Source organism: Podarcis tiliguerta (assembly GCF_965153285.1).
Source record: "Podarcis tiliguerta genome assembly, chromosome: 11".
In the NCBI taxonomy this organism is placed as follows: Eukaryota; Metazoa; Chordata; class Lepidosauria; order Squamata; family Lacertidae; genus Podarcis; species Podarcis tiliguerta.
In genome coordinates, this window is record NC_139544.1 from 45,500,885 (window position 1) to 45,516,852 (window position 15,968).

Here is a 15,968-nt window from a genome sequence, read left to right on the forward strand (position 1 = left end):
GACGGAACCACTGAAAATTATTTTACTTCCTGTTCATTGATAGAAACCTCATCACTAGCTGAGTGACGCTGCTGGCTACAATCCCAAATGCACAACTTTTCAAAATTGCAATTGGAAATGGGAGAAACATGACTAATCTCTAAATATTGATTGCATTGCTTGGTTTTATTGAAAGATAGCTCAAATATATTGTTACATTGAGTTTAGCTGGTTGCACAGAATTGTAAATTGAGGGGCTTTGGTGCAAGTGGCTGTCTGGACTGTTTTGCACCAGTCATCTCAACAACCTGAACCTTGCCGCAATATGTTCTAAAGTAAAAAACGAATATATCTGGGAAATGCATGGCTGTTTTAAAATGCGCGACATTCTGCCACCTTGAACCCTAATTAAAGTATTTCCTCCTCATTTTTATGCTTTTAGGTGCATTGACATACAGCAGAGTAATGAAGTAGAAAGGACACAAGCACTTCGTTTAGTCAGGAAGGTATGTTCAGAAACAATAGTATAGTGCAATTTTCTGCTGAATAACCCAAAACCAAATTCTTGTATGAGTGTGGATGAAGCAGTGTTGGAAACGCCATGTTGCTGTAATGGGTGAAATGGCTGGAGTATTGCAGCTGTGTTGCAAACAGGGTTGTAAAAATAGAAACAGAGTGTACAAATGCAACAGCTGGTTAGTATCCGTAAGTTCCATGAAGACTGCCTGTGAGTAGGGCAGTTTACTGTCTCTTCTTCCCACTGTTGTATAGCCCTGTGTGCTCTCCCATACAGGTAAGGAGATCAGGAGCCCTCAGACCAAGCCATTTGAGGACAAAATAATTACCGTATTTTTTGCTCTATAAGACGCACCAAACCACAAGACGCACCTAGTTTTTGGAGGAGGAAAACAAGGGAAAAAAATATTCTGAATCTCAGAAGCCAGAACAGCAAGAGGGATCGCTGCGCAGTGAAAGCAGCTATCCCTCTTGCTGTTCTGGCTTCTGGGATAGCTGCGCAGCCTGCATTCGCTCCATAAGATGCACACACATTTCCCCTTACTTTTTAGGAGGGAAAAAGTGAGTCTTATAGAGCAAAAAATACGGTACATTCAAAACTACTTCTTTCAGTTCGATTTCCTTTTCACACTCAGTCACTGCAGTTATGTATTGGGCTACTAGCAGGTATTTTAGCAGATATTAAGTTGTAAATTTTAAGCTATAAGCCAAATCACTTTAAAATATTTCATAAGATGGGATTTTATTTCTACTATAGTTTTAGCATGCCAGATAATAAACTAATAAGCAATCTTCCTTTTTCAATTGTGTAATACAGACAAAATTTGTTAGTAAAAGAACCCAAGCTACAATAAGTGGTCACTTGTTTGTTCTTTCCTGCCACCCATGATGAGCATAAGTTTGTTTTTGCCTTCAGTGCAAGAACATAAGTTATTGTATTTGTGAAAGAGATTGCTACTCTGTTTCTAGTGTAATGGTACAAAATACAAATTAATTAAATGAAAATTTATCTTGTTGGTGGGAGAAGGGTGTAGCTTTTCCTTTGAAGTCTAGTCTGAAGGAGCTTCCTGTTACATGGTATCAGATGATGATTTACAAAGCTAGAGTTTCTCAGAAATATTGTAAATCTTTCATTGTTGAAAATAACTTGCAAATAAAGCAGATTCCTCCCTCCCATCCTGTCTTAAGTAGGAAAGGAAGAAATTTGATGAGTTCCTATAACTAGACTATATAAAGGGCCACATAGCATAGTCCATTGCATCATAGTAGCTATTCCAACATTTTCCATAGTAACTGGAAATTTCTTTCCTAGAGCAAAGCCAATATACATGTCTTACAACAGGCATAGGCAAACTCAGCCCTCCAGGTGTTTTGAAACTACAATTCCCATCATCCCTGACCACTGGTCCTATGGATGATGGGAGTTGTAGTCCCAAAACATCTGGAGGGCTGAGTTTGCCTATGCCTGTCTTATAATAACTTTTCTCTAATTTAGAAACAGTGATTGGAGTATACAGTGCTCAGCCTCTTCCTCTTTTCAGACAGTTATTTTTGTAATGTATATTCTACTCCACCTTCCTCCAAAAGGTTCTTGTTTTTCTTTGGGGGGACTTCCCACATTACTTTTGAAAAGTATTGGAGGGGTCCCTGAGACCTATGCCGGTGTTGTATTTGAGGGAGAGAAACACTGTGTGGTGGTGCATCATGCCCGCCCTGATTCGCGTCTGCTGCACTTGCTGATGCCTGACATTCATGCACTTGAATGGGGTTGCATAGGAGGCCACACACGTAGGTCTAATGGGTGCAATCTTGATATTCTGTTTTCGTAGTGTATAAATTACATGGATTAGGCTTTTGCACATTGTGCTGTATGTGTGGAGGGCCTGATTCAAACATGACATCCATTGTGCAGATGTCATGCAGAGGCAGTATGGATCTGCATGATCCTTCTCAAATACAATGGCTGCATAGAGGTATGGAGACCCTGAAATTATTTGCTTTTCTAAGAAAATGCATGAGCCCTGTGCTGCTGTTTCGTTTCCAGCTTTGCCCCACAATTTATCTGCTGTGAACACTTCAGGACAGAAGGGGCCATTCTTGGTGAACACCATTTAGCCTTGCATTAGAAACAGCTTCTTGAGTGCATATCTGCTACTCCCTAGTTGAATTGAACCAGAAGGCCCTGAAGAGAAATCTGCATGGTCGTGCAGTAGATCCTTTATCTTAGTATGGCTTCTAAGCTTTTACAGTACATAGCCATATTTATGTATTTGTTGAAGAAACTATTTAAAAAGAATTTGGAAGCAAAAAAGCAGAATACTGAGCCCAAACGTGCAGGTGGGAGAAAGAGTTTGATACAAACATATATCAGAACCATTTGTGTTGTTCTGTAATCCTACTGTAATGTTGCAGTGACAAACCCATCTCTCCATTTCTTTTTGCATTTCTTTGCAGATGATCACTGTGAATGCTTCATTATTTCCTAGTTCGGTTACCAATTCCTTGATAGCTGTTGGAAATGACGGCCTTCAGGAGAGGGACAGGATGGTTCGAGCATGTATTGCAATTATCTGTGAACTAGGTAAGAAAGTTGAAAAGTATTATAGTTTTGTTGCATATTTTAATTATGGACATTTATATTTCAGTGTTTTAATGGGTATGTTTTATTGTGTGCTTTAAGTATGGCGCATTTTTAATTATTTTGAATTTTAATAATGATGTACAATTGGTTTTGTATCTTTTATAAATGGATTAGAAGCCTATTTTGGCATTAATTGGTGAATAAGTAATTAATGATTTCCCCCCACCCCCGAGTATCCAAGAAAAGGAATTTACAATATATTTTGACTTTAAACAAAAAAGGTTTTAAGCTGAAATCTGAACATTTTCTTGATATGAAGCTTAACATAAACATAGAAATAAGATTAGATGAGAAATACGGTTAATTGGATCAGTTAATATCTTTCTCTTCTTTCAGCAATTCAGAATCCAGAAGTAGTTGCACTTCGAGGTGGTCTAAGTACCATTTTGAAAAATGTGATTGACTGCCAGTTAAGCCGTATAAATGAAGCTCTCATAACGACCGTCTTGCATCTTCTCAATCATCCAAAGACTCGACAGTATGTGCGTGCAGATGTAGAATTAGAGGTAGGAACTTCCTTTTCTTATACAGTCTTAGTGTATCAACACTGGTTGCATTCCAAACCCCACTTAACTGGGATTAAGCCCCACTGAATTCAGTAGGATTTACTGAACAGACATGCTTTGGGTTGTCGCCTCAATCCAGTAATCTGTATTATCCATATTTTCTTTTTAAACACACCCTTAAAAATAAGCCCTTGATTTTTAGTACTTTCTGCCGGGTCTGTCAACAAGTAAAAGTTGAAAACATGCAAAAAGATGCTGCATATATTCTTTTTCAAAGGTAAGGAATAATAGGTCGTTCTAATTGGATGTCTTCACTTTACTCTGCTTCATAGATAATTTTGCTGGATGTATCTTTGTTAACGTCAGAAGCGAATTCTATTTTCTATATCACTTAAGAAATAACTACTTATGTTGGAATAGATAGTATTTAAACGGTGGATAATAATAAAGATGTTATGGTGATAGTGAGAATGACTCCAAACTTTTGTTTCCTTACTGCAGCGGATATTAGCGCCCTACACAGACTTTCACTACAGGCACAATCCAGATACTGCAGAAGGACAGCAGAAGTAAGTCTCCATTAGCTGCTACTTGATAACACTGATATTCAAGTACTTAAACTTTCTATCCTAGATGAGGGCTTTTGCAAGCCATTCTCTGACTTTTGAGGGCACACTTTCATGAGTGATGCTACTCCCTGCCCCTCCAATATTGAGCAGTCCATGTACCATTAAGCCATCTGTCCCATGCATGGCAATTTTCATTTTGACAATGAAAGAGAAAATGGGGGGGGGGGGAGGAGAAACCCATAATTTTCATATTGTAATTTTACCATACCATACCATATTGTATTCTTAACATTTAACAATTTAAAATTTTAAAATTGTCACAAATCAGAGATACCAATTTGAGTGTTTCATAAACACAACTCAGTTTAACATGGATATTTATTCTCAGTGTTGTTTTTTATGGCAGGGAGGACCGAGAAGCACGGCTGTCTGCTAGTAAAATGGGAATTGTTGCAGCATTTCGATCGTGGGCAGGTAAGAACTTGGTTCAACCTTTAGAATAATGGCATAATTGGAGTGTGGAAAAAAGGTATATGTTACTGGAGGTGTATGTGTGCCTCGCGTGAAAATGGGTGGTTTACAATATTGGGAGATCTGCTTTTCGGGGAGCACATTTGTGGAGGGTGGTGTAATTGTTCTGAATAACCATTTCAAGTAGATGCAACAAGAGGTGAAGTTTGAGAACTGATTCGCAAATTAAAAATGAATGAACTATCTGGTCAATTAAGTTATCAGGGCAGCTTGCAGTGAAATAAACATATTTAGGTCAATTTTAAAATAAAACAGCTGCAACTGCAAAGTTGAATCTACCAATACTGAATTGGGAGAAAAAGTAACAAACACAGCCGATACAATAAAACCACTTCAGCTAACATTTAAAAGGCCTATGAAAATAGATATCCGGGGGGGGGGGGGGGGATTGAAAAGGCCATGCAGACACTAGGCAAGCCTCCCCAAAGAGAACATTTCATAGATAGGGCACCACGATGGAAAAGACACCTGCATTGGTAATCCCAGAAGGCTGTGGAGTTTGGAAAAGGGTTTTCATCTGTTTTACTGCATGAGCCAGTATTTGGGGAAGCAGACAGTATATGTAACTTGCTGCTGAAATTTGCCTTCTTATCACTGGATTGAAAGGCAGTTCAGGAGGAGCTATAATTACTAAGACTATACGGAAGAAAAAATACTGCTGAGGAAGAACAAGTATCAGAATCAGTGCTGTCTTGTCGATCTTTCAGAACTAAAACATGACAAAGTAGCTGATGAAATAAGAACAAAATAAATTGTTGCAAGAGCATTAACAGGAAGGTTTTTGCAGCAACACGAAGCCATCAGGGAGGGGGTGAGATGAATTCTAGGGAGAGAATTCCACAACCCAGAGGTAGCCTTAAAAAAGCCTCTCGTTCCTGACAAACATAACTCTGAAATTGTCTGAACACAGAAGATAACTTCTTGAGAAGTTCTGATGGGAGGCTAAAGCTTTGTCGTTGGCAAAAAGACAAAAACAAAGGGAGATGTGGTGGAGGTTTATGGCTGTGCGGTTCATTGCCATAAGATGTGGTTGTGACCATTATCTTAGGTGGCTTTGGAAAAGGGTTAGGTGCATTCATGGAAGTTCTAGGTCTATCAACAACTATCAACCATGATATCCAAATGTTGTTTCGGTGTTCAGAGGCAGTCAACCTCTGAATACCAGGGGACCATAGGAGAGGCTATTCATGTCCTGTTTGGAAGCTAGCATCTGGCTGCACTCTTGACAACAGGTTGTTTGAATAGAGCAGCTCCTTATTTGAACTTGCAGGATTCTTAAGTTTCAATAATTATCTAGTATGATTCCCATTTTTCGGTAGCATCACTATGGGCAAGATTATTATTTTCTTTTATTTCCTTGCTTCCTGGCAAAGCGAATCTGTTGCTCTCTTTGAGCTGTATTATGATGATGATTCCATGATAAAAGAAACACATTTTGTTCATGGTCCTAGAAATCCTGTGAAGTTTATGCTGTGTTATTTTTAGACCAACTGTCTGTTGTTCAGCCTGTGGCGGAAGTTTCTCACTGGGTGTTTGCACATGAGTTTGCCATCATGTAATTATGCATTTTATTTTGTTTTTAGGCATTATTAGTTTATGCAAGCCTGGAAATTCCGGGATCCAATCTCTCATTGGAGTGCTGTGTATTCCTAATATGGAAATAAGGGTATGTGTTTGACTTCTACAAGATGGATTCTGAGGGCTTGTATGCTTGCTCTTCTAGTGTAGACAGATGTACAAATTTTGTTTTCTCAGAAATCGCTCTGTGTGTATATATCTGTATTATTGGAGGTTGTGCACACATTGGCCCTCTGACTCCATGGCATGACTGACAGCTGGAAGTAACGGTGGCTGGAAGTGCCACAAAGCTACTAATGTTCCAGTGCAGTCCTCAGAGGCTACAGAACCTCTCTCAAGAATGAGCAGAGTTGGGGAGCTGTAAGTTGAGGAAGACAGTCACTTGGAAATAAGGGCAGGAGAGTCGGGATTAATCCTTCTTGGCTGCCTGAAGCTACAGTGTTGGAGCAGAGAGGGTAGGGTCTCTGACACAAGGAGAGCGACAGCTGACTATGGGTTAGATTTCCCTGAAGTGGCATCATCTGACCCAAATAATCATGAAATGAGAGCACGAGATAGGTTTTAGAGCAAGAGAGTTAACAAACAAAAGGACGCGGGTGGCGCTGTGGGTAAAAGCCTCAGCGCCTAGGGCTTGCTGATCAAAAGGTCGGCGGTTCGAATCCCCGCAGCGGGATGCGCTCCCGTTGTTCGGTCCCAGCGCCTGCCAACCTAGCAGTTCGCAAGCAGTCCCGGGTGCAAGTAGATAAATAGGGACCGCTTACTAGCGGGAAGGTAAACGGCGTTCCGTGTGCTGCGCTGGCTCGCCAGAGCAGCGATGTCACGCTGGCCACATGACCCGGAAGTGTCTCCGGACAGCGCTGGCCCCCGGCCTCTTGAGTGAGATGGGCGCACAACCCTAGAGTCTGTCAAGACTGGCCCGTACGGGCAGGGGTACCTTTACCTTTACCTTTTAGTTAACAAACAAAACCAGTTGAGGGTTTTTTATACTGTTGGGATAACAGCTGGAAGAGTAAAGAGTGAATCTATATATACCCCTTAGTCATCTCCTATTATTTGTAATGTGTTCACTAGGCACCTGTGACTTGCAACAAGCCTTATTGCTCACTACAAGATATTAAATGCTAAAACTGTATGACTGAGCAATGTTCTTTTATTATGGTTATGCTTCCAAAAGGCAGAAGCTTAGGATGTGTCTGTAATGTTAAATTATTTTTGACAAGCTGTTGAATGCAACTCATGCTATGGAAGACTATTTTGCTTATTCCTTCTGTGCCCTCTGTGCCACTGTGGGAAGAGGAGTGGGCAGCTGTAGGGGGAAATGGTATCAGCAAAAGTCACCCCTCACACCCCAATGCAAATTCATTAAATTTCTACTGGTTTTTAAAATTCTATTCCTTTTTATGTTTATAGCGAGGACTGCTTGAAGTTCTTTATGATATATTTCGCCTCCCTCTTCCCATCGTGACAGAAGAATTTATAGAAGCACTTCTCAGTGTAGGTTAGTATTGAACTTGCATGTTACTCTTCATTCATTGGGTAAGCTTATCAAGTCCATTCTTGTAATGGCTTCTGCATACTAGAGTCCTGCAGTTCATTGCTGGACTTAGTCATGGGTACCTTACTTTAGAATTGCAGTAACCAGAAGCGTCTCTGTCCAAACAGCAGAAATATGTCTGCCACTTAGCAACAAGGATTTTTGTCAAATCTCTGATGGAATACTCTTTCTCAGCACGGGTCTGGCAACACTAAATGCTTAACTTATAGTTGAAGCTTGAGTGGCTTCTGAAACCCCCCCATGCTCTTCCAGATAAAAGGCAGTGCTAATCCAGATGATCTCAGTGATGGAGCTGGATTAAATGTGCTCAGGTAGTCCTTAAAAGTATCTGGGATCAAGGTTGTTCAGTCAACACAACCTTAAACAGTTGCACAGGCTGCCATATGCTACAAGTTTTAGCAGAGGTGCTGCATGCTGTCAGAGAGCTGCCCCCACCAGCAGTCTAGCTGCTGCTTTCCTCACTTTCTGGAACTTCTGGACCAGACCCACGAGCAGCCCCACATTGAGCACATTGCAGCAATCCAGCTTCAAGTTTGACACTGCATTGGCCAAGCTATCCTAATCCATATACAGTGGTACCTCGGGTTTCATACACTTCAAGTTACATATGCTTCAGGTTACAGACTCCGCTAACCCAGAAATAGTGCTTCAGGTTAAGAACTTTGCTTCAGGATGAGAACAGAAATCGTGCTCCGGCGGCATGGCAGCAGTAGGAGGCCCCATTAGTTAAAGTGATGCTTCAGGTTAAGAACAGTTTCAGGTTAAGTACGGACCTCCGGAACGAATTAAGTACTTGACCGAGGTAGCACTGTACAGTCGTAGCTGGCATGCCAGATAAAGCTTATAAAAGACACTCGTAAACACATATATCACCTGGATGTCTGATGATAAAGGTGTATCCAGGAGTACCCCCAGGTTGGGTACCTGCTCCTTCAGAGGGAGTACACTTCCATTCAGAACAGACAGTTGACCTATCTTATGGAGCAATCCTACTCACTGAGCCTCCATCTTCCCATGTCTCCCAGCCAGTTTATTGTTCCTCAGCCAGTCCACAATTGCATTCAGGCACTCGTTCTGGGCTTAAACAACTACTGCTGATGCAGGTGTTGTGGAGAAACAGAGCTGTGTGTCATCAGCATATTGAGGACCCTGTGCTCCAGATCTTCTACTGACAGCTTCATATAGATGTCATTCATAGCATATTGTGGACTCCCTCTATCGATGAAGATTCCACTTCCAGGTTTAGTTATCAGAAAAATTAAAGTTAAAGAGGGTTTAACTTCCTTGCAAGGTTCCTCATGATTTCTCCCTGCAAGTATGCTTTATCAGCCTGGCTATCTCCTGGACACCAACAGGCTTCTCTTACATTGTGACTGCTCTGCTGTTGCTTTTTGTGCATCTGCAGGTCATGTGTACACATGAACAATTCGGCGGTAGCTGGCAAACGAGGGGAAAGGGGATGCCATAAAGCCAAGCAGCAGCTTGAAGTGCTTACTGATTAATTCATCTGCTGCTTGGCCTTCATGGCATCCCTTTCCCCCCTCTCCATTAATGATTCCTGAAGTGTTCACTTGCACATATGAACTGCAGATGTGCAAACAGCAGAGAAAAATAAGAGCATAAACAATAGTATAACAAAGTTAAATAAGAGGTGGAAAGGGGCAGTGGTTCAGACAAATGCTAAGATTTTGTTTTGCAACAAGGCTGAATGTGTCATGCCTCTGTCCCCACTTTTGCTCTGATATGCTCAGGCAGTCCCCACACTTCCTTGCACCACCTTTACACTCTTATGAAGATATACTGCTAAGAGCTGGGCTTTTTCTGGGTATTTCACTAGACCCCCTTTATTCCTGCCGCCACCACAGATGCTATTTATCTGAATACTTACCCCTAATGTAGCCAAGAATGAGGCATGTGGTGTAATGAAACTAATTTGTTAAACATAAATAAAAAGGTTTCGACATGACTTGCGTACATAAACATACGGCTTCAGTTTTCTTGCATTTACAAGAATGGCTGTTATAAGGTGGTTCCTATACAGTAAGCCTGCAACTTGTGCGCATTCAGCTTTTCACGCGTGGTAAAATTAAAGGGGGGAAAATGGAAAGGGGGCAGGGCTGGAAGGGATGTAAGAAATCCACATCATCCCTCATATACATGGTCTGTCATCAGGGATGTTGCATTAACAGAGAATCTTTGAGGTTCCTTCCATCTCTCTGGTTCTGAAACCTGAAACATGTAAAGTTTTATTAAAGTGTGGAAACAGTACATTTTACTTGCCTTTAGAATAGGTCCACCTTGTGTACTTTCATATGTCACTGACTTGTATGTCTTTCTGAGATAAATGTGAGACTATTAGTGCCTACTGTAATTTAAACCTGATACCATTTATTATGTGATTAACTAAATGGTAGCTTATGTGTATTTATGTAGCTATAAAGCACACACGCTAGCATAGAAATCAAGAGGAACAAGCAGGAGACAAGGAGAGCGAAATAATAATACCAAATCAAAATGAAAGGTGCTAGGGATTATGGTACTGACATACTCCATTGCTCTTGTTAATTAAACTCAGAATTTTCACTCGATGGCTTTCTTGTAGATCCAAGCAGGTTTCAAGATAGTTGGAGACTTTCTGATGGTTTTGTAGCTGCAGAAGCTAAAGTTATATTACCTCACCGAGCCAGATCAAGGTATTGTGTTATCAAAAGCATTAATGTCATTTCTGCCTGCTTCACTTAGATAATATGAAAGAGAACATGAAGCTGATCTCAATTTTCTTTTGCACATTTATCTAGGCCTGACCTCATGGACAACTACTTGGCGCTGGTTCTCTCTGCTTTCATCAGAAATGGACTCTTAGAAGTACGTTCAGACTTTCATTTAAATGACAATTGGTTAACTCTGTTGTAGTAGGTTCTGGGCAAAGCAGAACAGTGAGATGGTTACAATAGAGTTTCACTTCTTACTTACTCCAGGGTCTAGTTGAAGTAATCACAAGCAGCGATGACCATGTATCCGTCAGAGCAACAATCTTACTTGGGGAACTTTTGCATATGGTAAGGAAGACTTTGTTTCATATACTGATGGTTAAATTCTTTACTTTGGGAATCTTCCAAGGAGGGAAGAAAACAAAATAATTTTAAAAGGAATATTTTACTTAAGGAAGAAGGTATAGTTACCCAAAGAATCCTCTGGTTCCCTGGAAGTGTGTCCTTGCCCCAGTAAAAGATGCAGTAAGTTATAAAAAGGTCATAGGATTGTAGAATTGTAGAGTTGGAAGGTACCCCTAGGGTGATCTAGTCCAACCCCCTTGAATGCAGGAATATCAACTAGATCATACATGACAGATGGCCATCCAACCTTTGCTTAAAAACCTCCAAGGAAGGAGAGTCCACCGCTTACTATGGGAGTCTGTTCCACTGTCAACAAGTTCTTACTGTGAGAAAATTATTTCATCTCCTTTCTTTTATCTTGAATCCATTGGTTTGGGTCCTGTCCTCCAGAGCAGGAGAAAACAAGCTTTCTCTGTCCTCCATGGGACAGCCCTTTAGATATCTGAAGATGGCTATCATATCTCCTCTGAGTCTCCTCTTTAACAGGCAAAACATACCCAACTCCCTCCACTGTTCCTCATAAGGCTTGGTTTTCAGACCCTTGATCATCTTGGTTGCCCTCCTCTGCACACGTTTCAGCTTGTCAATATCCTCCTTAAATTGCGTTGCCTAGAACTGGACACAGTATTCCAGCTGTGATCTGACCAAGGCAGAATAGAGTGGTTCTGTGACTTTTCTTGATTGGAACACTATACTTCTGTTGTTAGAATAACATTAGCTTATTTTGCTGCTGCATCACACTGTTGACTCATGTGAAGCTTGTAGTCTACTAAAACCCCACGATCCTTTTCACATGTACTACTGGCAATCCAGGTGTTCCCCATCTTAAATTTGTGCAGCTGGATCTTTCACTTCCTTCCTGTTGCTATGATTCAAAACCCTGCTGCCTTGCTGAGAACTACCAGAAGGACTAGGGACTGTGTGTAAGCATGGCTCCTGCCCAGTGGCGTAACATGGGTTGTCAGCACCCGGGGCAAGGCAAGTAATTTGCTCCCCCTAACCAGGTAGGGGCAGAGAGCTGCGAGTGCGAGGCCCCCCCCCCCCGATGTTGTGGCCGGTGCGGCCGGCCCCTCCTGCACCCCCCACGCTACGCCACTGCTCCTGCCCAGTCAAGTTTCCTGTAGACTTGTCTCAGCTATGGAAACTCAGCTAGTTCACTGATGGATCCTCACTTTCTTCAGTTCATTACCGGCCATCCCTGGATGGCTATTTAATGCTGGCTCAAGAGAGCACAGTCAGCTCTCATTGGTTTACAAGCTCCATGTTCATCATTTATTATTTCTGCAGGTTGTTAATTTTGTACTTTTAGAATTAAGAGCCCCAGCTATAAAAGTCATTCTCCAGAGAAGCAGCTGAGTTAGTCTTTTGCAGCAAAAGCAAGACTCTAAAGATTAATATTTATTATAGCATAAGCTATAATAAATAGCTTACATTCAACTTCATTAGATGCACGAATCCACTGCTTGTTGGCTCCTTTAATGCAGTTTGCTAACTGATAATATCTCAAGGAAGTGGCTTTTCCAAGAGAATTGTTAGAAATCTTGTCTAAGCCTGCAACATATACAAGCAGTTAGCAAGTGCTTTTTCTACAGTTGTCAAATCCAATTGTTTGGAACAAACTTAGTTGGTTTCTAAGGTGCTACTGGGGCAATTAATTTTTTTTATTTATTTATGTCAAATTCAGTATTTACTTTTTTAAAAAAACAAAACAAAACTGTGTTAGCTGAATTGTATCTGAAGTGGAAAGAGAAGGGAAAAGCGATTTCCTTTTGGCAGAGTTCTGTTTGTATACCATTCAAGTTAAATAGGTTTTCATTGGGTGGGACCTGGGCTGTATCTGAAAATGAAAATCTGTGATGTTTCTTTTCTTTTTCAGGCAAACACCATTCTTCCTCATTGTCATAGCCATCACTTACACTGCTTACCAACTTTAATGAACATGGCAGCTTCTTTTGACATCGCAAAGGAGAAGAGACAGTAAGCATACATTTTAGTAACCTGCTGAAGTTACCCTAAATTGGCATATCCAATTCAGTTATAGCTGCACTTCTTCTTATGGCTTATCTAAATGGGTGGCTTTAGTGATTTTATATATTTGAAATTAAAAACCATATTATCCAAAGAATACAGAGCAGTGGACATGATAGTAAAAACATCTATCAATGGGTACCATGTCCGAAAGGCTTTCAAGATAATAAAAAACCCCCAGCAGAAACAGGATGAAGAGCAGGAAGAAACAAAGGCATGAAATCAAGGACACAAGTTTCTCTTCTTCTTTTGGCTAATAAACTAAGCTATCTAATATATATATCGTATGTACATGAAGTCCACCTTCCATGCAGTGGGGAAATTAAGAATTTTTCTTCCCCCTTTGTTTTCTGTATTACAGATAGTTAATCTCATTACATGTAAGGCCAAGCCATTTAGGTTCCTGGAGTGAAGATTGTAGCCACTGACCTCCTCCCCCAGTTTGCTGCTGCTGTGCTACCCAGGGCTAAGCCATGGGTTAAGCAATGGTTTGGTGCTCCAGATGAACCACAAGCTATAATCAGGGGTAGTATTAAATTAATTCAAAGTAGGTGCATTGAAAGTAATGGCATGGTCAGTTTAGGTCCATTCATTTCAGTGGGTCTAAGTAAGAGTTAGTTGAGTACAACCCCAGGGTTTGTCCGTGGTTTACTGCTTGTGGTACAGGAAAGACAGTCCACAAGCCCACGTTTGGATGTAATGCTTAGGTTGAGAGGAGCACTGCAGCCATAATCTACACTTTGGGATCCAGCACATTTGTTCATTTGCACTAAGCCATGGTTTAGCTTTGCATGAGGTGCTCTCTGGCCTAGTGCTTGGTGCCCAGTGTTACATGCACAGACTTCTCAGCCGCAGCTCCAATCTGGTGGAACGCTCTGTCACAAGAGACTAGGGCCCTGCGGGACCTGACATCTTTCCGCAGGGCCTGTAAGACAGAGCTGTTCCACCAGGCCTTTGGTCAGGGCGCAGCCTGACCCCCCCCCCCCCGGCAATCTGCACAGAATCTTGCTTAATGGTTGCCATCAATTTGATTTTAATTAATTTTTATAATGAAGGGTTTTTAGAATGTTGGATTATTTTGATTGTTGTTGGCCGCCCTGAGCCCGGCTTTGGCTGGGGAGGGCGGGGTATAAATAAAATTTATTATTATTATTATTCTGTCGCGGAGCAGATTTGAGGGGACATATAGGTTGCTGAAAAGGAGAGGAAGGGAAAGTTTTGTTGCACAAGAGAAAGTCCATTCCTTCTGTATGGACAGTTTTGGATTCGGCCCATGGTCTTCCTTACCAAGTGTGTTGACCTAGGCTTGGAAGCAAACTTGATGTTTGTCAGGTTTCCCAGAAAAATCAACATTTAGCAGATATCTGAAGAATTCAGGAATTCAGGCTGCAATGCTTGTATCATTAGAGGAGCTCTCCCATTGATTTCTAAATTAGGATTGTACCCAAAATTTCTAGCTGACAAATTTACTCAGGGATTTTGCTTCCTGTAAAACCTGAATATTTGTCTTGCCAAAACAGCTTTTGATTAAGACAGATTGTGCTTGTTTAAAATGAAAACAATAAGCACGACTTTCTAGTTTTCTGGTTCTGAAGTTTTCATTTGTTTTCAAGTGTGTTAATATTTCTGTTTGGACTTTATGTGCAAGTCCTCAGAAACGCAGTACAGTTTATAATATGTTCTGTGAAGCAACGTCCTGTACCCGCCAAAATTACAAGCCATTCACAAATTTTATTGGACACCCTACACAAAAACCATTCATGCAATGAGTGATTATGCCAGCAGCACTGGCTCAGTAAATTCATAAGCCTTTTGGTATCTTTATTTCCTTTTTTAAAAAAGAATATATATATAGAGAGAGAGAAGACGACTTGTGATTCATAGTGTAACGGAGGTTTTGATATATTCAAGACTGGTGTTTGAATTTTAATCTGGTGTTTTTATCATCTTTACCACTCATTTACATCTTCATAAGTTTTTCCCATTTAAATACATAATGTACTGAGAAAATACCTATTAGGAATCTATTACAGTGTTCATGTAATTGATCTAAATATTTCCCCAGTTGACCCCATTTTAAAAAACATTTTCTTCATCAATACAATAAAGAACTACTGCCATCTGACACGGTTACATAAAATCACTTTAAACTGTGGCCTAATTAATCTGTACCAAAATGTAACTGATATAGAAAAATTGTATAAAGAACAATTGAATGAATAGTTATTCTGACAAGTACCAGGTAACATCTTGTAAAATACAAATTGCACGAGAAAGCTCATTTTATCATATACCTTGGGGTGTGGGGGTGGAATCCCAAATCTGTTTGTAACAGAATGTTCAGAGTGTAATCACTATTTAATCCAGTTAATAATCTGATTTAACTATTTTTTCCCATTGAAATAAAGGTTTCATCTTGCTCAAATCAGTAGCAAATCTCTCAGTGGTTTTCATGGTTCTAAGTTATCTCTAGTCAGGTTCAAATTCTAAATTTTCCCTCTTTTTAAAGCCTGTGATCATGAACCCAGAAATGGAGTGATTACGCTTTAATGAATGAGTTGTGGTTTGCTCCAGAATGCCTGTGATAAACTTTTACAGTAGCTGTTTAAGTAGTCAAATGGAATGTTTTCCTGTCCTAATTTAAAATTGGGAGCGCTCCTAAAAGGAACAAATTTAGGCTCAGTTTATATCTGCCTCAGATTAGTTTCTGTAAAAGGTCATCCTTCCAAGTTTGAGGCTTGGTCATGCAACCAGGAGCATACTGGCTCCTGGATGCCTCCCCACCATTCTTCCTGTAGCTGTGACAGGCAGGTGCAAAACGGGTCAGGGCTGTGTTGTTCAGGCCATTGTTAGACTCTGAAGCCATCTTCTAGTGCAAAGATCCCTGGGAAATGCAGTTTGACTATATTTCACATCCTTTCAGATCCTTACTAAAGGCAGTAATCTTAT

General features: G+C 40.6%; 1 protein-coding gene across 6 annotated transcripts in view; it reads left to right on the plus strand.

Moving 5' to 3' along the window:
- The window catches only part of RICTOR (RPTOR independent companion of MTOR complex 2), a 61,271-nt gene that overhangs the window by 16,978 nt on the left and 28,325 nt on the right, over positions 1 to 15,968 (plus strand). For all 6 annotated transcript variants that reach the window (XR_014502773.1, XR_014502774.1, XR_014502775.1 and 3 more), the window contains exons 6-16: positions 422 to 485; positions 2,950 to 3,076; positions 3,473 to 3,642; positions 4,144 to 4,211; positions 4,618 to 4,685; positions 6,326 to 6,408; positions 7,731 to 7,818; positions 10,478 to 10,568; positions 10,674 to 10,740; positions 10,854 to 10,934; positions 12,868 to 12,968. Coding sequence is in view for 3 of the 6 variants with exons in the window: in XM_083402612.1 (XP_083258738.1) it covers positions 422 to 485; positions 2,950 to 3,076; positions 3,473 to 3,642; positions 4,144 to 4,211; positions 4,618 to 4,685; positions 6,326 to 6,408; positions 7,731 to 7,818; positions 10,478 to 10,568; positions 10,674 to 10,740; positions 10,854 to 10,934; positions 12,868 to 12,968 (1,008 nt within the window). In the remaining 3 variants the exon portion in view is untranslated. The remainder of the gene's footprint in view (positions 1 to 421; positions 486 to 2,949; positions 3,077 to 3,472; positions 3,643 to 4,143; positions 4,212 to 4,617; positions 4,686 to 6,325; positions 6,409 to 7,730; positions 7,819 to 10,477; positions 10,569 to 10,673; positions 10,741 to 10,853; positions 10,935 to 12,867; positions 12,969 to 15,968) is intronic.